At 34.9% G+C, this 20,450-nt stretch overlaps 1 protein-coding gene and 1 long non-coding RNA gene across 2 annotated transcripts in view; one reads left to right on the forward strand and one right to left on the reverse strand.

Annotated features, from left to right (window-relative positions):
- Positions 1-20,123, forward strand: LOC127622505 (estrogen-related receptor gamma-like). The gene is made up of 7 exons (XM_052096607.1): positions 1-175; positions 3,726-4,105; positions 6,578-6,694; positions 8,021-8,125; positions 9,757-9,936; positions 14,618-14,887; positions 16,142-20,123. The coding sequence occupies exons 1-7, from the start codon at positions 117-119 to the stop codon at positions 16,384-16,386; spliced, it is 1,356 nt and encodes a 451-aa protein (XP_051952567.1). The 5' UTR covers positions 1-116; the 3' UTR covers positions 16,387-20,123.
- LOC127622507 (uncharacterized) overlaps positions 14,740-20,450 on the reverse strand; it is a 16,854-nt gene continuing 11,143 nt past the window's right edge. Inside the window, exon 3 of the long non-coding RNA XR_007967975.1 lies at positions 14,740-14,835. This is a non-coding gene — a long non-coding RNA (uncharacterized LOC127622507). The remainder of the gene's footprint in view (positions 14,836-20,450) is intronic.

The raw sequence follows: 20,450 nt of genomic DNA on the forward strand, positions 1-20,450 counted from the left end.
GACGCAGAGAACAGACGAGGATACATACAATAAAACAGAAGAAAACAGTTGAGATATCTAGTTTTTATTATTCCAGAAGATATTTCTCAAGTTGTAGTTTCATTCTAGGCCGTCTAATGGATCTACTGCAGTTGTATCATCCGGAATCGTTTTCCTTCCCTTCTGAACAGAACAAGTAAGAAACTTCATATGGTGATAATTAAGCTTTAATGTGTATTCCTGTATTTCTATATGTGGAATGGAAATATTTTTGTTTCAATGTATTAATTGCAGTTCTCTTTCAAGAGAAAAAATGTAATTATGTTATGTGGAATAGTTTCCACCATTAATTCTTTTTTTTTTTTTTTTTTTTTTTTAAAATCCAATTTTAATATGATTTTATATTATCAATAATAACTGTAGTTTTTTGGTGAAACTATGGTATTTGTATGAGAGTACGTTATGCAGATTTATTCAGATAATAAGAGGTGCATATTGAAATCTGATGGTGGATAAACTTTATGTAGGCTATGTGCTCATGAAATCAGATATATTTCAAGAAGATAGATAGATAGATGGATAGATAGATAGATTAGTTATTTGCTGAAGGTGCTATACAACAACCAATGAAGAATCTTTATTTTTAAGATTATATTAAATAATTGTGGTTTCTGTATTGAAAGTTTTATGTACACTTCACTCTGAAAGAATCTAGAGTTCAAATTCTACCATTCCAACTAATTAAACAGACAAAAACTCATTCAAAATTTGCACATCCTACTGTATATTTCATACAGAGAGAATAGGCTCATGCATCTAAGAGAGAGATTCTGGCAACATTCACCATCTGTCTTAGAGCAATAGGATTTGAGAGCCGGTGATAGAGTCACAGATAATTCCTCTGGATCACAGACAAAAACCCTGATGGGCTTTAAAATCACGTTACTTGCTGCTTCACACAGTGTGTTTGAATGTGTATGTGTGCTATAAAGGAATATATTGCAGTAGAGTGATAGAACAGGTGTGTTCAGGTGGTGTGTGTACTGTAAACATTCACTGAAGTCTGACATTGTGGGAAATATAAAGTTGTGCTGACGAAAAGGAAAACCATAAATTTGCCATTCTGTCAGATAGCAGCTATTTTCAGTTTTTCATGTGCTGCAAAAAAAAAACATGTTAAATTTACAGTCAAATAAAATGGCAGCTCTGGTTGCTAGAAATGGTGTATAAAAAATATGTTGACAGTGTTGAAAGTATTTCAGGATGGCATTATTGTGCCTTTATTTTTTAATTTTTTTAAACTATAGCCTGTGTATCATTAGGAAGGAATAGTTCTCCTAACTATTATTTACTCACTCTCATGTTGTTCCAAACACGTATGACTTTCTTTCTCCTACGGATCGCCAATGGAGAAACTTTGAAGAAAGTACTGGTCACACTTTTGCACTTTCAAATAATGAGTTTTACCGGGACACAAAAGCATCATTAAAGCACCATTAATGTATCATTAAAGTGGTCCATACGATTTATGCATTAGAAGTCTTCTCATGCCATACAATACCTTATTAGGAACAGCATGAAGTTTAAGTTGAACTTTCAAAAAACATATTTTTAACATAATTTTACTGTAAAAGTGTATGTATTAAAAGCACATGTAAAAACGGCTTAATATAGCATAATACAGTTTTTACCTGTAAATAATAATTTAATTCATATTTTTTACTACTAAAATGCTTACATTTTTACAATATTTTACTGTAAAATATTATGTATTTTCTTGTTAAAGGGTCATGAAATACTCTTACATGTACATATATATATATATATCATTTTTTTATCTTCCCTGAGGTCCGCTAGTAATGTTAGTAAAGTTTTTTTTTTACCTACACAGTCATAATTTAGTAATATAGGATAATGTTCATCCTGTCTCTGACCCTCTGTCTGAAAAGCTCCATTTTGGCCTAAGGGCCTCCTTAAAACCTAAGAATGCAGCCCCTCAAATACAGTCATATTTGAAACTCAGTCTAAAGAGAATGAACAAGCTCCACAACATTATACAAAATGTCAGTTTGTAAACATAATGCACATCCAACACATTGCATCCAAATATATTAAACTGCTCTCTTACTGTAAGCGCAACAGCGCCATATACTATCAAACAGTCATGACATTTGTAATATCCAGTTTCCAGTATCATCCTGCACTGATGCGCACATCCCCCTGGAAATGCATCAAAACGGTCAGAGATGTCCATCTAGTGCATGTTTTCATACAGCAACCATTAAAAACCCTTGGCACATTCGTGCTCAAAACAACAAGATGTAGCTGAATGAAACAAGTTCTCCTTTTTAGGGTTCTGACTTGACACCGCATCTTTAAAAAGCACAGTGAGATACATGCAATGGTCAAAGATGTCTGTCTAGTGCATATTTATATAAAAATATGGGTGCGATGATGTAAAGTAGGCATTGATGTTTTTTCGCTGTAGAGGCAGTCATGAATTAATGGCCCCCAAATGATGTAGGGAAGTCGCAGAAGTAGAGAACGCTGTGTTTTTGCAGCTTGGTTTAAATGAATGTTTTTATTGCATTGGGGATTAATATTTTAGTTCTGAAATTTACAGTATGTTTTTAGAGTAGAATGACCTCTTATATGTCAAAATATCAAGGAAAATTAGATTCCTCATGACATGACCTCTTTAAATCTTTAATATATATATATATATTAGGGCTGTCAATCGATTAACATTTTTAATCGAATGAATTACATGATGTCCCAATTAATTAATCGTGATTAATCGCATTTAATCGCATATACAAATATTTGCTGAGAAAGACCCTCATATAACAATAATTCAGTATATAATGATTAAATAATTATACATAGTTATCTTTAAATAAATATATATATATATATATATATATATATATATATATTCAGATAATTAAAATGCATTACATTCTTGTGGCAGAAGTTAATCATTGATAAGACAATACAAAAAGCGGCTTTAGAATACAATATATTGTTTACTACCATATTATTGATCATAAGTCAATCATTGACACACAGTTCACAGCAATCCATTACACAAGTGAATTCGTCAATCAGTTGGAGATTTATTATGAGGGCTTGTTTAAGGACCCGTCAATTTCAACAAGCGTCAGACATGCTTGTGTAGCATCTCAGGTGCTTTGCATCATAAGCATAACATTTTTAGGTCACTGTGTCAAGCTAAATATAGTTTAATACTTAGAACACATCTTGAGATCCCTTAGATCGAATTTGCGCTCCATCAAATGTTTTGAACGCAAGAACGTAACGAATGTCTGTTTTGTGCTGTCTGGTTGTTTTCTTCACTGTATAAACTGTGTGTTGCCACACAGCTGAAATTTCAATTGCTGCCCTCTGGAGTAAACAGGTGGTACTACATGCTTCCATTTCTCAGGAATCTTCCTTATTAAAATCCGAGAGCATTGCGATGAATTGCGTACATTTTTTTAAGCGTTATTTTTAATAAAATTAATTGCACTGAATTAATGCGTTAAATATATATATATGTATGTGCTGTAACATTTTAGAAATGAACTTTTTTTACTAGTATTTATCAATTTCAAGTTTTCAAATTTCAATATTTTTTTTTTTTTTAGAATTTTCAAAAGGCTGTAACAAAAAGAAAGCTGCACATTAAGTTTACAAACTGTCCCTGTTTCTTGGCTCTCAATGTTATCTTTTTGCTTTCTATTAAGCATCCTTGACACGATGTCAATCAACACTCACCACCCTGCCTACATCAAGGCAGAACCATCAAGCCCCGGCTCCCTGTCGGACAGTCTGGCGCAGCGCAGTCCTGGGGCGTCATCGGACACAGGGAGCAGCTACAGTTCAGTTATTAAAATGAACCAAACAGGTATGGATTCTCCCGCTCCATACCCAGCAGCCGGAGCAATGCTGAGGCCTTCTGGCGACCCCCGCAGGCTGCTGGAGAAATCACCAATGAAGTGTGAATACAGTTTGAACTCAGGCCCCAAACGCCTGTGTCTAGTGTGTGGAGACGTTGCATCTGGATTCCACTATGGAGTGGCTTCCTGTGAGGCTTGCAAGGCATTCTTCAAACGCACCATTCAAGGTTAGGACACTATCCAGACTCTCTGTCTCTCTGTGTTAGTTTCTTTATTGTTGTCTGAAATATGACTTCAACAGAAAGTTCAATACATTCTTCAGTCCCAGTTTATATTAAAGGGGTCATGACATGGTTTTTTTTATTGTATTATTATGTTCCCTTAGGTGCAATTATAGTATTAATATATTTTTTTTTAAGAAAAACTTTTAAAATCTAGTGATTTATGACCTTTTCCCACCCTGTTTCTCATCCTCTGATTCAAACAGTCTGTTTTGGGGGCGTTTTCCATTTAAGACTTCAGTGTTAAAGCCCACTGTTATGATTGGCTAACGTCAGTGCCTATGTATCAATTATTGACGCCCCAGCCAGAACAATATGCAAGTAAACTAAGTAAAAACACTGTGATTATTCATAATGAATGAAATTGCGCTTTAAAAAGTAGTTTAAAGTTTAAAATAGATTACTTACAGTTTGCGTCGTCGTTGTTCCCAGAATAGTCGGCACGGACTTATCTTTGAGCAACAGTTTTCTGGCAAAGAAAGCATCATATTGAGATTTGTTCTCAAAACAGTCATCCTTAAAATGTACAGAACAAACGCTTAAGTTAACACTGCCGTGACTGGAACGTCCGCAAAAAATAAACTGCATCCATTTTTCCCTGACGTCTGGATCTTTCGGCAGCTTATTCAGAGGTTTTGTTTGACCACAGCCAGGAACAGCACATCTGTGTGGCATCGTAATTTTCCTGTGCACAAGTAGTCTCTGTCAGAGCTCGCTGTCCATCGACTGAACACTTGTGAGGCGACGGCGATACTGAAATGAGCGTGAGTTGTCTTGGCGCTTAAAGCGTAGTTATCTTGTGCTGGAGGCGGTCATATGCAAACGCTGTTACGTCACTTCTAACCGACACGTCACTTCTAACCATGAATCCAGAACGAGCTGTATTTTGAGCTTGACTAAATAAATGATTCGTTTAGAATGGGGAGGACGTCTTAAAATATTAAACTTGCAGGACGTTTTAATGATACAAAGACCTCTTATATACCAAAAGATCAAGGCAAATTTGGTTTCTCATGTCATGGCCCCTTTAAGTGTCTTTAACTACTATGGAATAACACTAAAATACATACAATACAATGTATTTATTGTGTAACTACATGTTGTTCTGCAAAATTATCACAAGACTCACATTTGCTGCTATTGAGGTTGAGGCACTGGGAGGGGGCATAGAAATGTTCCAGTGTTAAAATACTTTTTTCCTATCCCAGCTTAATATCAAGAGACATATTTGTTGGAAGCCATATGTACTGTAGGTTGATTTTTCCAAAGAGTGTCTACAATGTGACTTTGGCGCTATCAACTGTTTTTGTTTGTTTGATAAGTCCAAAACAACAATATTGGTTCAGCCAATGAGTTTGGGGTTGGGCACTCTGTTTGTCCAACCAGTTTTAGAGAATGTTATGTTTGGGAAACCTGTTTGAAAACAAGTGTTATTCCATTTGGTGACTCTAGGGGTGCAGAAATTACACACTCCACCTTTAAAGTGAATAGAAAGTAAAATAATAAAAGGTTAATGCACTTACATGAAGTCAAATTAAAAAATGTGAACTTGCATGTCATAAAGTTTGTTTTAGTCATGTATTGTTTAGTGGTCACCTTTCACCCAGAGAGCGACTTCCTGGGGCTTTTGGTAAAGTTGCAACTGTTGATTTCACAGCATGCCGTGTTGACAGTATTAAAGGTGTGTAATGTTGCATCAGTATGAATCAGGCCAGTTTTTAACCAGTTGGGTAAGATTTATCTATGAATCTGGTCAAAGCTCATCCTGAAGGGTCACTTCTACTTGAACTTGAGCAGATATTTGCTACTTGCTTGAGTTTGAAAGCTCAATCAAAGACTTCTTTGGACCATTTTGTTGTATTTAAATTGTTATTTGCTAAGGCAAGCATCAGTATTGCTATTGCTTATACTTGTGTAAGAGATTTCAACAAACCCTAACCCGATTGACTCTTTTACCTGAAAGGTGGCTCTTCTTTTACTTATGTTGCGATTTTTCCAAGAATTATTTTTTTAATGTCTCTGGATGAAGATGAGCTCTTGTGGTTTCTAAGCATTGATTACATGTCTGTAATACACTGGATAATGATGTGACCACAGTGATCAGTCTGCCAGGGGTCAGAGGTTAAACAAAGACTTCCATTTGGCTAGTTAGTGGCAGAGAGGAAAAGTATTTGTGTTCACTTAGCTATACTGTGGTGACAAAGTTGTCCTCAGAAGTGAGAATAATCTGCCAAAACCTCCCTTTGGGGTCCTCAAAGATAAATAAAGTAAATCAAGTTTTTTTTTATTTATTATAAAAAAAGCAATAGGTAATTGTTTTAGGGGTTGGTTTGGGGTTTGGGTTAGTTTAAAAACAATAGATGTCCATTGATTGTCCTCATTTAGGTAAATGTGTATGTCTCTGTGTCTTTCTCTCAGGGAATATAGAGTACAGTTGTTCGGTCAGCAGGGATTGTGAGATTACTAAGAGAAGGAGAAAGTCCTGTCAGGCGTGTCGCTTCACCAAGTGTCTCTCTGTGGGAATGATGCGTGAAGGTGAGCATGTGTGTTTCCAGATCACATTTCACCTCAAAATCAAAAGAAAAAAAAAGAGAAAATCTATTTTGCATTTAGAAAATGAAGCCTTTTTTGAGTTGCATTTTTTTGTAATTAATATTATTCTTAATGGAGATTCTCAATAGATTCTTATCACTATAACATAATATTAAAATGATACATTTGACCATTTTTATTTAAATACAACATTTTAAAGCTGAATATGAAATCTATCATGATGTATAAAAACTTTATACTATATCATTATTTTGTTTTATATCATGATTTTTTATTATTTGCCTTACGGTAATGATTTTTTTTAGGTAATGAGAAATTAGGGGCAAAATGTCATGAAAATGATGCCACAATGCAAAAAATAAAATGAAAAACATTTAATATTGCTTAAATATGTATGTTTCTTTTTTTTAAGCATAATACAAAATGTTTTCTTTCTTTCCTTTTATTTGGAAATATGTCCCAAAAATGTTCTTGACTGGTTTTTTGAGATTCATCCCAGTGTGTTACGAAATGGTTGGCACACACACTACATGAAGTGTAATATATATATATTTTAAATGACACTAAGCAGGTTGTTGTTGAGTTGTTTTGGTATAAATGTGTGTGTGATTAAACACAAACATGGATTTGTGTTGTGATATCATGGGGTTCTGCAAAATGCAGGTGTATACTAAAGGTTTCACACACAAACACGCACAGCCCAGAGAAATTCCCCATAAAAATATTATACATACTCAGATAAAACTGAAGCAGTCAGCAAGTTGGGAGAGAGTGTTATATTAGTGTGCAGGTGTGAAGCTACCCTGATTTTGTGTTCAATGCACCTGCTTGTTCAAGATGTTCAATTGCATATAATAACAGAAAAAGCTGTTTAATTTTTCATTATGGCTATCAAGACAACTCTGCATTTAAAGCTGATGTGTGTAATTTTTTATGTTTAAATCCCAGCTCAATATGCAGAGACAATTATAAATAAGCCATTTGTATGTTGGTTCCCCTGAAGAGTATCAACGCTCACGTTCAAAACATTGCTCTGTTTGTTTGAGCGTTCCAACCAGCCTTACAAAGCAACAATGTCTCAATGTTGAGTGAGTATCTCTTTTTTTGACCAATGACAGACGGTGGGAGTGTTTAGGGAAAACCTTTTTGAAAACAGTCATTATTTTTGCCATTCCGTTTGGTGACACCAGTGGCGCCAGAAATGAAACACTTCACCTTTTAATACAGTTCACTTTTGTTTATGTCTAATGAACAATTTACATCAAATTCAGTTTTTTCATCACAGAAATGTCCTTATTGTGTGTGTAGGTGTGCGTACGGACAGGGTGCGAGGAGGACGGCAGAAATATAAAAGGAGAATGGACTCAGATTCCAGCATTTACCTCAGTGAACAACTACCTCACCGAAAACTATGTGAGAATGAAAACATCACTAAAATCTGTCTTAGTAGCCATTTTCACACACGAAACCTGTTAAACTGCTGTAAAATAGTTGGATTGCATTTTCTGGTAAATGTACCACATCTGGTTGGCTTTCCATCTTTTATCCGTTTCACTACAGCACCAAAATGCCATTAATCTCTGTGATGTCATACAACAGAAATGGTTTTGGTTCCTCGTTCCTGAAGGAGACTAGATATTTTATAAGTAACAGAATCGCTAACTGTTTCTGTAAACTGTCAAAAATGTCTTAATCTGCTTGGATTGAGAGAGAAGCACTTAGGTTTCACTATCAGTCCAATCAGACAACATTTTATGACTCCCGAGTCACAGACGTTAAACGGCGCAAAGTAATTGTGTCATATCCGTTAGAACTTTAAGAACTTTGAGATCGGCCCAAAGCAGACTTCTCACATTAACGTGTCCTGAGCTTGTATGTTATCATTTATCTTAAGGGTTTGTTCACACATAGGATCAAAACGAAACTTTCCGTGAAATTGCCAGAGCAGATTTACCGGTATTTCCCAACTGGTCCTGTTCACACATGGGGCTTTATTTTCTTGACCACGCTAGGTGCAGCGCAACGACCAGGTGCAGCGTCTTCTCTAATATTCATGTCAGTGCAAAGTGCAAGTTTGTGTGAGTGTTTGCACTATCTGTGGGTGCATGCGTGCAAACTGTGTGTGTATTGTATTTTAACACAAGTTTAATATGTGTTAATCTTTCTAGAGGTCATGGTTTATTTTTCAATTATTATTATTATTATTAGGTGTGGGAGAAAATAACGTTTTTCTGATGCATCGCAATCTTTATTTGAGTGATCTCGATACTGATTTTTAAATCCCAAGAACGATCTTTCACTCTATGCGTTGCCCTCTACTACAATGAGAGGAAGTCATCCATATTTTGTGCTATGCGGCTAAAAATGTATATATTTGGCAACTGGCTGGAACATATTGAGATTTCGCTCACAAGCAAAAAAAGCATAATCGGGCATAGCAAAGATGAGATAAAGCCATTAAAGTCTCTCTCATTAACATGCGTTCATTTACAGATGCTCTTTACAGAAATGCAGGAATGCAAATGCTCTTTAAAATCCCTTAAAGAGACGGTACCGTTTTTAGCACAAATCAATATAAATACCTGTAAATAGTACAAATGATGCAATTAAACAATAAACATGTAACAAAATATAATATATGAAATATAATATTATATTTATTGATTAAATCCATTGATTTGTTAATTAAAAAAATGCTAAATTTGACCAAAATGATGAAAAACGATTAACTATTAAAACTAACCCCATTTAATATATAATAAGTAAAGTGAATAATTTCATATTGTACCTAGTTAGAAGGTCCCCTGTATAATTCACAGAATATTTTATATGTAAGCAAAAGTGACATTATAACTGAAATATACCCATAAAAATCAAATTGAATCGAGTGCTTGTGAATCGGAATCGAATCAAATCCACCCAGATTGAGGCGAGTCACTACACCACCAAAAATGGCATTGATTTTACAGAAAAGGCTAGTTAGAATCTCACTTTCATCCATTTATTTAGAAGCAGGAGTTGTTTAATTCTCTTCTCTCTCTCAGCATCCTGCGGTCAAGGAGAGAATAAAGTGGTGACTCTATTGTTGGGGGCAGAGCCAGAGAGGGTGTGTGCCATGCCTGATCCCGCCCTCCCTGACAGTGACATCAAAGCTTTGACGACACTGTGTGACCTTGCTGACCGAGAGTTAGTGCTGAACATCAGCTGGGCCAAACATATACCAGGTACACACACACATGTTTATCTAGCTACTGTATCTTGTCTCTGTTTTGGATACAGAGACCTAAGTTGCTGTTAGTTCTGATGTGCGTTTGTGTTTTGGGAAACACCTGAAAGGGGGTGGGGATCAGCTGGACACTTACAGCACACATGCATACACACACATTCTGTGACACCGGCCGGGGTGTGGGTGGGAGAGGGGGGTTGTAATGTTTTATTAAAACACATTACACAATGCATAATAACAGTTCAAATTAATGCACAGATAAATAAAACCGTATATTCAATGTATAGATGCAGTTAAACGGTTTTACAATTATATGCACATTTTCTTATTATACAACAGCACAAAAAATGTATACACATAACAATTGTCTAAACATCTAAGAGGACGTATATATTGGGGATATCTGGACGCTAAGGGAAGCCCTATAATAAGAAAACTGATAAATACACACACACACACACACACACACACACACACACACACACACACACACACACATAAAAATAGGTGGTAATAATTAGGAGGTAATTTAAAGTCTGATAATGACTGAAATTTACATTTATTTTTGAACGTGATGAATGCTTTATAGGATTCAGGCACTAAAAATAGGATAAAGGCACTGATAGTAACTATATGCAAATGCACCATACGTATAGTTAAACACAGCTAAATATATTAAACTTCTGACTTCTGCATTATTTACATCCGTGGTCTTCAGTCAGTCAATTTAAATGCTGCCAAACAGCCGATTTATGTCGCTTTTTTGATGGATATTAATCTGGTCGATCAAATTCCTCTGTTATATTTTGGAATTTGTGTGTTTAAGCTTCAGTTTCACGTGCTTTGAAAGTTCATGTTCAGTTCGGGACACCTGGCCATTAAAGTACCACGTGGCCACCGTCCGTAACCATAGCAACAGCTCCAGTAGCCACACAGAGTTTTCCCATTTAGGCTTACGAAGTCTTAAGAAAAACTCTTATAAAATTTTTGCCATGTGTAAATAAAGCATTTCACAGTTTTTAACTGTGGATTCTTACAGTTAAATTAACTGTGATATTTTTGAATGCGGTTAATAGTAAAACTGTATAATCCAGTCAACCCTAATTCAACATAACCTTAAATATTTATACACTGTATCATTTCAAACATTCAGAAAAAGCATTAGGGTTAATGTTTCAGAAAAATATTATCCTTTCAGAAAATTACCATTCTTACCTGCTCATCTGAAATGCCTGTCTGCTTTCCTCACCATGAAAACAACTGATCATTTCTATGGACAACTTTAACATAGTCACTGACTCCACATGTGATATATTTAATGTTTTCGAAATTCGTATGAGATTTTTGTGTGGGTAACAAACCTACAGACAATTTTGCCCATTATCAGCCAGCCAGTCTTGTGAGTTTTATTCCTGCAGGGGGCGCTTGACGCTTGAAAAACAAATCCTCCATCCGTCCGCATTTAAATCTAAGAACGCATTTGGAGACATTTTACACTGGATAGTTATTTTTAATAAAAACTGATAATTGCAAGGATTCATACCTGTGAATGAACATCTGCCCCAGCATTATCTATAAAAGCATTTTTAAAAATCCTCATCCAGTAATAATAAACGACTGTGAGTTTATGCATCCTGGCCAGCGCTGAGAAAAATAACAGGTACCACATGACATTGCCGTCTAGTTGGGACGACTACCAACTAGACCAACTCACACAACGGAGGGGGGACTTTAGATTTTGTCTCAATATGACAGACTCACAGCCACGCAGTTGCAAGGTATATCAAACAAAATTATTTTCAGCATTGATAAAACTATTTAAACAAGGACAGATGCATGATTGGGGGGGTGGATGTGGACAAGGACAAATCACCCCTTCACAGCATTGGGGGGGACGTGTGGATGTGTGTCTCCCACAATTCTAGGCCAGTGCACTAATTTGTCCAAAGACTGCACTGGTATGTCAAATAACACACCGCATACACACACCCAAAGAACTGGCCAGCACCTGTTTTTGTGTTGATACTAGCCTCTGTAGTAATGCTTACACAACAAACTATCAAACCGTGCGTGCTTGTAAGATTCCATGTGACACGTGATTATTCGGCATGATTAAACTGTTTGGTAAGGCAAGCATCACTATTATTATTGCTCATACTTAGTGTTTGGGATTTGAACAAACTCTTATCCCCAAGTATTAGACTTTTAACTGCACCGTTTGTGCTACAGACTTGAATGATACCCAAAGACATGTGGCTTGCTGAGGAGATTTTATATTTATATTTTTATATTTATATTTATGCATTTGGCAGACGCTTTTATCCAAAGCTACTTACAGTGCACTTATTACAGGGACAATCCCCCGGAGCAACCTGGAGTTAAGTGCCTTGCTCAAGGACACAATGGTGGTGGCTGTGGGGATCGAACCAGCGACCTTCTGATTAACAATTATGTGCTTTAGCCCACTACACCACCACCACATAGAGATGTATTTTTTATTTTTCTAAACTATCACACTTAGAAAAATGTTCACCTGTATGTAATGGCAGCTGAACATTTATTTTACACACTATTTACTTAAAACTGATGGACTATCCATTGACTATGTGCACTGTCAGAGGCTTATTGGCCTTTGCTGATAACCTCAAATTGGCCAAATATCAGTTGATTAATCGCCTGGCCTATATATTGGTCTATCTTTAATGGAAAGTCCCCACCATTATAGAAAAACAAACATTTGTGTGTGACTCTGACAGCAGTATTGTCTTTCTGGCTGCTGACTGAAGCGGTAGATTCAATAGTAGATGACATTTGTGATTTAAATGGTTCCAGGAGAGTTTTGTTTGTGTTGTTGTGAGTGTCACAAGGGCCCTTTGATTCTGTTAACACATTTCACAGATGTCAATACTGTTGCATCTCCAGAGCGCCAGATGAAAGGCAGCATGGCCTCATTCAACCCACGATTGATCAATGCGCAGATCCAATCAGCTAATGAATGTCACTCAGGAGGAAAGAGCAAGAGATACTTGTCATTACGCTCTCTGATAAACATCAGTGACGGGTGGAACAATAAATTCGAATCCACCCTCGCCACACCAAAGTAATCACTGGCTGTTTTAATTAAGTGTGAGAGAAATGTGAATGAGAGAATGATTTGTCCGTCATTGATGCTGATCTTCAGGCACGCACACACACACACACACACACACACACACACACACACACACACACACTAGAAGAGGTTGTTGTCCAGTGTGTGATTATTGTGAAAATTTGCTCCAGAATTACAGTAGGAGGGTTTTATCTTTCTCGTTCAAGGCTTATAAATCTCAGAAGCACTTATTTATTTTAGTTATTTACCTTATTTAGTTATTTATGTAGTTATTTGGGTAATTATTTGTCTATTTTATGAAGTTGATTAGTTGTTTTATGAGTTGTTTAGTTATTAAGGTGATTTGTTGATTATATTATATAGCCGATTAGTCGTTTATTTAGTTCATTAGTTATTTCTGCGATTTGGTATTTATTTAGTTATTTACCTTGATTAATTATTTATGTGGTTATTTAGGTGATTAGCTGTTCATTTAGATAATTAGTTGTTGTGATTTCATTATTTACCTTGATTAAATATGCATGTAGTTATTAAGCAGATTCATTGATTATTTAGTTGATTAGTTTGGTGATTTGGTATTTATTTACTAATTTTGGTGGTTAGTTGTTTATTTAGTTATTTGGCTAATTAGTTGTTTATTTAGTTGATTAGTTATTCATTTAGTAATTTAGGTTACTTAGTATTAGTAGTTAATCAGTTATTTACATTGATTCGCTATTTATGTGGTTATGTAGTTATTTAGCTGATTAGTTGTTTATTTCATTATTTACCTTGATTATGTATGCATGTAGTTATTAAGTTTGTCAGTTGTTTATTTAGTTATTTAGCTGATTAGTTAATCAGGTGATTTTATATTTATTTACTTTAGTTGATTAGTTGTTTATTTAGTTATTTGGTTGATTAGTTATTTATTTAGTTATTTAGTTGATTAGTTGTTTATTTAGTTATTTGGTTAATTCGTTATTTATTTAGTTGATTAGTTATATTAAGGTGATTCTGGTGTTTATTCAGTTATTTACCTTGATTATTTGTGTAGTTATTTAGCAGATTAGTTGTTTATTTAGTTGATTAGTCTTTTAGATTATTCGTTTTTTATAAAATTAGTTATTTTGATTAGCTATTTATGTTGATTTGTGGTTTCAGATAGACTTTAAGTCTGTGCATGGCTTGATGCTGCTTTGGATTGTTTTGTAACTATTTTTGTTTGCGGAGCAAAACCAGACGAAATGACTGTCCATATTGTGTCTAAACAACAACACACTTGTTCATGTTTATAACTTAAAGAGATAGTTCACCAAAAATGACCCTCATGTTATTCCAAACCTAAAAGCCTTTCTTTATTCTGTGGAATAGAAACGGAGATTCAGGAGACTTCAATTGCATATATTCAAGCTGACTAAGGCTTACATTCAGTCTAACATCTTTTATGGTACACGGAAGAAAGTCATAGGGGTTTGGAACCACATGAGGATGAGTAAATGATGACAGAATTATCATTGTTGGGTGAACTGTTCCTTTAAATATCAATATTTCTGATGACTGATCAGTAAACCAACCACTCCTGCAGGATTCTCGAGCCTCGGTCTGTCTGACCAGATGAGTCTACTGCAGAGTGCATGGATGGAGATCCTCATCCTACGTGTGGCTTTCCGTTCGCTGGCCCACGAGGATAGGCTGGTCTTTGCGGAGGATTACATTATGGATGTTGAACAGGCCAAATCAGCAGGTCTACTGGAGCTCCACATGGCCATATTACAGCTGGTACGCAGGTACAGATCCATGAGACTGGAAACAGAAGAGTTTGTCACACTGAAAGCCATCGCACTCGCCAACTCAGGTAAATAAACCACAGATAATATTTTGTTTAAAAACAAATTTTTTATCATTTCATTTAAAAAAGGTTACAGTTGATCTTTCAAGAAATCATATTTTCCCAACTTTTAACAACCAAAATCATCATAGATGTTTAGAGGAACACATTACCCCCTCAGTATTCAGATTAGTGATTAACACATATGTTTTATCAATTGACAATTTTAAAAACTGTTAACCCCAATCCTAAATATGTGGTCGCAGCCTATTAAAGTGTGTAACGATACGTTTTTAAACTTTTTATCATTACTAACCCTAAAGGGCATTATTTCCAGCTGGTCACACTCAATTTGGAATTCATTAACTTATATATGCAACTCTGTTACATTAAAACAATTTTGGATGAATGTCATTGCAATAATTATTAATTGTTACTAACTCATTACATTATTTCAACCCCATCACACTAAGTTTGGAATTCATATACTTATATGTGCAACCCTGTTACATTAAAGTTGTTTTGGACGAAAAAACAAGATTACAATTCTTTCTCATAACAGAGTTCAAATTTTGAGCTTGACGAGGCCAATATAAGTGTTAGCATAATGAAAAGAGAAATTTGCTTCTGCATAAATGTAGTCAAGACTTTTATGGTGTGACTCCCTCAAATATGATGTCAGAAAGATAAAACAAAAAATACAAATGGAGAAATGTCACCGCATAACAGGACCAACGATAGTTTTTATCGTTACAAACCCTAAACCTAACCCTAAAGGGCATTATTTCCAGCCGGTCACACTAAATTTGGAATGTATGTACTTATATATGCCACCCTGTTACGTAAAAAAGAATTTGGATGAATGTCATTGCAATAATTATTTATTGTTACTAAATCTAATCTGAACCCTAAAGCACTGCATTATTTCAACCCTGTTGGACTACATTTCAAATTAATATACAACCTTGTTACATAAAAAAAATTACGTCATTGCAATAAATAGTTATCATTACTAAGCCTAACACAGTAGCACAATATTATTTCAATCCTGTCATACTACATTTTTAATTTATGTACTTAAATGTTGAATGCATGTCAGTACAGTCATATTCATCATCCCTGAAATAAGATGTCAAAAAGATCAAACTTTTTTTTTTAAAAGGGAGAAATGGCACCGCATAAAATTGCAAGGAAAAATACAAATTATGCATTGTCTCAGGAAAACAACATAGTGAGCTATTTTCCTTATTTTGTTTATTTTTATGTCTCTCTCTCTCTCAGACTCTATGCATTTAGCAGACATGGAAGCAGTTCAGGGTCTCCAGGACACCCTCCACGAGGCCCTTCTGGATTACGAGCGTGCCCAGCACAGTGAAGACCCTTGTCGTGCAGGAAAACTCATTATGACCCTTCCGCTCCTCCGTCAGACCTCTGCCGTAGCCGTGCGGCACTTCTGCAGCATCAAACAGGATGGACGTGTCCCCATGCACAAACTCTTCCTGGAACTTCTGGAGGCCAATGTCTGATGCTTATTCTGATTGGAGCATCATGCTGAGGTGACTGTGGCCCAACACACAACTGATTGAGGATTGTTTTCAAATCCAGGAGCATTGATAAGCATAACATGTGACAATTGATACAAGAAATTATCCTAGTAATACTTACTATCTAAGAAAATATTATCAAATATATGACTAAGTGCTGAAAGTGAATGTGTCATCGACAGAGAAACTACATTTAAAACTTAAAGACATTCTTTAATTTGTTCATTCTTGCTTATCTTGTTATCAACAAAGTAATTCAAGACAAAAAGCTTTAAATATGCTGAAACAAAGGTTATGGAGACATCAGCTTTGCCAAATAAAATAACTGATCTCCTGGAAAGAAAAAAAAAAACATGAAGGAAAAGACAGCATGTTACACACGTTTGTTTAGCATGTATTAACGGTTTGAAACGTTTGAAGGTCTTAACAGCAATATAATTGATAGATTAATGGTATTCTTCAAAGTTTGGAAACATATCAAATAACAGAGAAGTAGGCCAACTAGCAAAGCACCCCTAATTTAAATAAAAAGTTGTTAAAGGAAAATCAATTAAACTTAAAATGAACTCAGGAGATTCAGGAATTTTTCTCTTGATTATATTTATCAATTTTATTTTGCACACACAGAAAGCTCACATAGTAAAATATGACATATGTAAATGAATAATTCCATCATAAAGACCATAATTTCCTGATCTAATGCTCCAGATTGTGCAGTTCGGAGTCATTTTATATCAGGTGTCTTTATCTACTGTGTACTTAAGCATTTGATACAGTGTACTTATTATATACATACATGTTGTTGCATTGTACTTACATTTAGAGGACCTATATTTAATTACATCTGTAGTTACACTGTTAACCTTAACCCATAACCCTACTCCAACCCCTCAACCTAGTTACACAAAAAATACATTGTATTGCATGCATTTTAATGTTAGTACAAGTAGTTAAAGACACCTAATATAAAGTGGGACCGAAGGTTCTTGCTCAGTCAGTGACAGATAACAAAGACCAAAGATGAATTATCTGTTCAGCAGTATAAAAAGCAATCTTTTAAAGCAATAAAACAATGTTTAAAAGCACTTTTAATGTGCTGAATAAATACACACTGAATAAATTTGTCTTCAAATTAGATCAGCAGTGACCTTAACTCAATAAAACCGTTTCATACTGGACTTATCCGAGACATTTCATACATGATATATGCATATGCCATGTGCTCATTTCACACTGATTGTTGCCTGTTAGGTATTGTGATTGTCAGATATGAATAAGTTTACCATAAAGAAGAAAACACTACACAGGAAGTGCATTTACAAGAGATACATAGAAATATCTCTGTTTGACTGATCTTTTCTGCAATGTTTGTTATTCACATCTGCACTGGTTTAATGATGAACTGATAATGTTCATTCTGTCTTTTAGAGGACTTCTGGGTTTATAATTAGAATATCTATGACTGTGGTTTTGTGTGTGATTTCAGCTTGTACAGTTTTGTGAATGTTGTATTAATCTATCATAACCAATGATGTCAGTTTGTTTTGGCAATATCTGTGTTTGATTATGAGTAATATGCAATAACTTTTTTTTTTTTGTCAAATAAATTATCAAAATAATATAAGCTGTTCTAGAGTAATGCATTCAATAATGAAACACTCAGGATTTTATTATTGTTGCTTATGCTTGTTTAATATGGATATGTTTTGTGATCTCAATAATGCATGCCACACACAGCACTCCAATCTCATTTCAGAGTTTTATATAAGCTAAAATAGAAGCATCAGTCAATATACATGAAGCAATATATCAGAAGAGAGGAGCGTGCTACTCTACATATCATTATTGTATGGAGGGGCTGAGGGTTAAAGCATCACTCTGACAGCAATAAATGACAGGTGTGTGGTTTATGGATTCTTCTTCCTCAGGACTCCATTAGCAATTAACCAACATGGTTAAACGAGGCATCAGATGCTTGTAAATATATGAAGGACAAACACTAAACAGATCACAGACTGATCCCACAAATCATTTTACTTGATTTGTGCCAACCTGCTTAAAAATATTAATAATAATAATTAAACCACTATAAACTGGTTTGCTGGTCTTAGCAGGTTTAAGAGGGTCTTGCTAGTCTCCCATCTTGACCAACTGACAAATGCACAAAAACCCTTTAAAGACCAGCAAACCAGACCAGCCTGACCAGGCTCGAAGATCATCTGACACCATCAGACCAGCTTAGGATGGTTTAAGATGTTATTTTCAGCAGGGCTTTGGGTCATCTGTCATGATGAACAGCCAAAACAGTTTTTGATAAGAAAATGGTTATTTGCTGAATTTAAGAACCTTCATTTTAACCTTAAATGTGTTTCTTCACCTTTGATTTGTTTAGTGGATGTCTAGTTGATTTATAAGTTGTAATCCGAATCAAATGGTAGTAATGTTCTCGAAATTAAGATGATTTTGACCGCAGAGCTGCAATATTCTTCAGTGACACTCATCACAAAATCACAGCAGCACAAAACAAATACTGATCAGACTGATGTTCACAAAGAAGATTATTCTGCTTTATTTCGTGTTCAAACAGTAAAATGCCTCATTAAAGTATTTATTTGTGGATTATGGAATGATTGTTGTCTTTTCAAATAAAGAACTGCATGACAAGTATAAACAAACACAAGCTTATTTTTGACTGCAAACACACAGAGATTAGTCAATATTTTTGTCCCATAAAATAAATGGGAATAAATAATGATATTATTTGTTTTAGATATCACAGTCATGAAATCCATTCTTTTGTGGGATCTTTTTCTAGTAACTTACTTTAACCTCAAACATGCCCCAGCTTCTTCATTTTAAAATATAATTTATACATGAATGTTTCATGATGTTCTGAGTGTTTTAATCTGACACTTCAGGCATTTCTCAATAAAGGTGTCTTTGATCATGTATGCTGACTTATCTTTCTTTTTTGGTGGCATAGTGAGCTAAAACACATAACTGTTAATCAGTAGGTTGCTGGTTCGATCCCCACAGCCACCACCATTGTGTCCTTGAGCAAGGCACTTAACTCCAGGTTGCTCCGGGGGGATTGTCCCTGTAATAATGGCATTGTAAGTCACTTTGGATAAAAGCGTCTGATAAATGTAAATGAATATTTTCTTAAATGATAAGAGAGTTTGCATCACCAGCCCTAAAATGCATATGTGATATGACCCACATGTGTTTACTATGGTATTCAAAGCATTTAACACTGGTATTACTCTTGAAATATATATATATATATTTTTTTTCATTTTCATGACTAAGTAAATTTATCACATTAAATACCATTTAAATCTTATTCCATTCTACGTATGTGTTGTAGAGACATTTCATATTTTTCCATCAAACATAATGATTGCCGATATTTCTGTTACACAGCCTTTTCCATACTGTCACCGAAAACTCCTACTCCGTTTTCAAGGTGTCTGAAACTCTTCAGAATTGAATAAAAGATATATAAACCATTTAAAAATGTAAATTATTAATAAAATTATCATTACAGTAAATATTTATTGAAATTTTTTTTTTATCAAGACTTAGGGCCCTGTTTTGAAGTCATAAGCCCTGTACTTGGTCAATGGGCATAGCCATGAAGTTTTGGGATAAAAAAAAAAATGGGTTTGGCGAAATTACACATACAAAGCACTGATGGGCAGGGTCAAGAGCAATTTAATTCGGAGGTTCGTCTCCAGTAATTCCACCATCTGCATCCTGTAATGTGGTCCATTCCTTGTCAAGCACCAGACAAACAAAGACAGCACATTTATAAGAAGTTGGTAGTGTAAATGACTGTTTGCAATGAATTGGAAGAATAGAAATATGGATTAACCTCTTTTATGCATTTATGCATATGCATCTTTGGTGAATGTCAGGTATTTCCTTTGACAGTGATATGCTCCTTTTATACCTATGTAAGTATTATTGATCATTTTCATCTACTAATAAACATGGCTAGTATTAACAGTGATTGTTAAATCAGATTGTTGAAAACTTTAATAATT

The sequence above is a fragment of the Xyrauchen texanus genome, chromosome 28 (assembly GCF_025860055.1).
Source record: "Xyrauchen texanus isolate HMW12.3.18 chromosome 28, RBS_HiC_50CHRs, whole genome shotgun sequence".
Lineage (NCBI taxonomy): Eukaryota > Metazoa > Chordata > Actinopteri > Cypriniformes > Catostomidae > Xyrauchen > Xyrauchen texanus.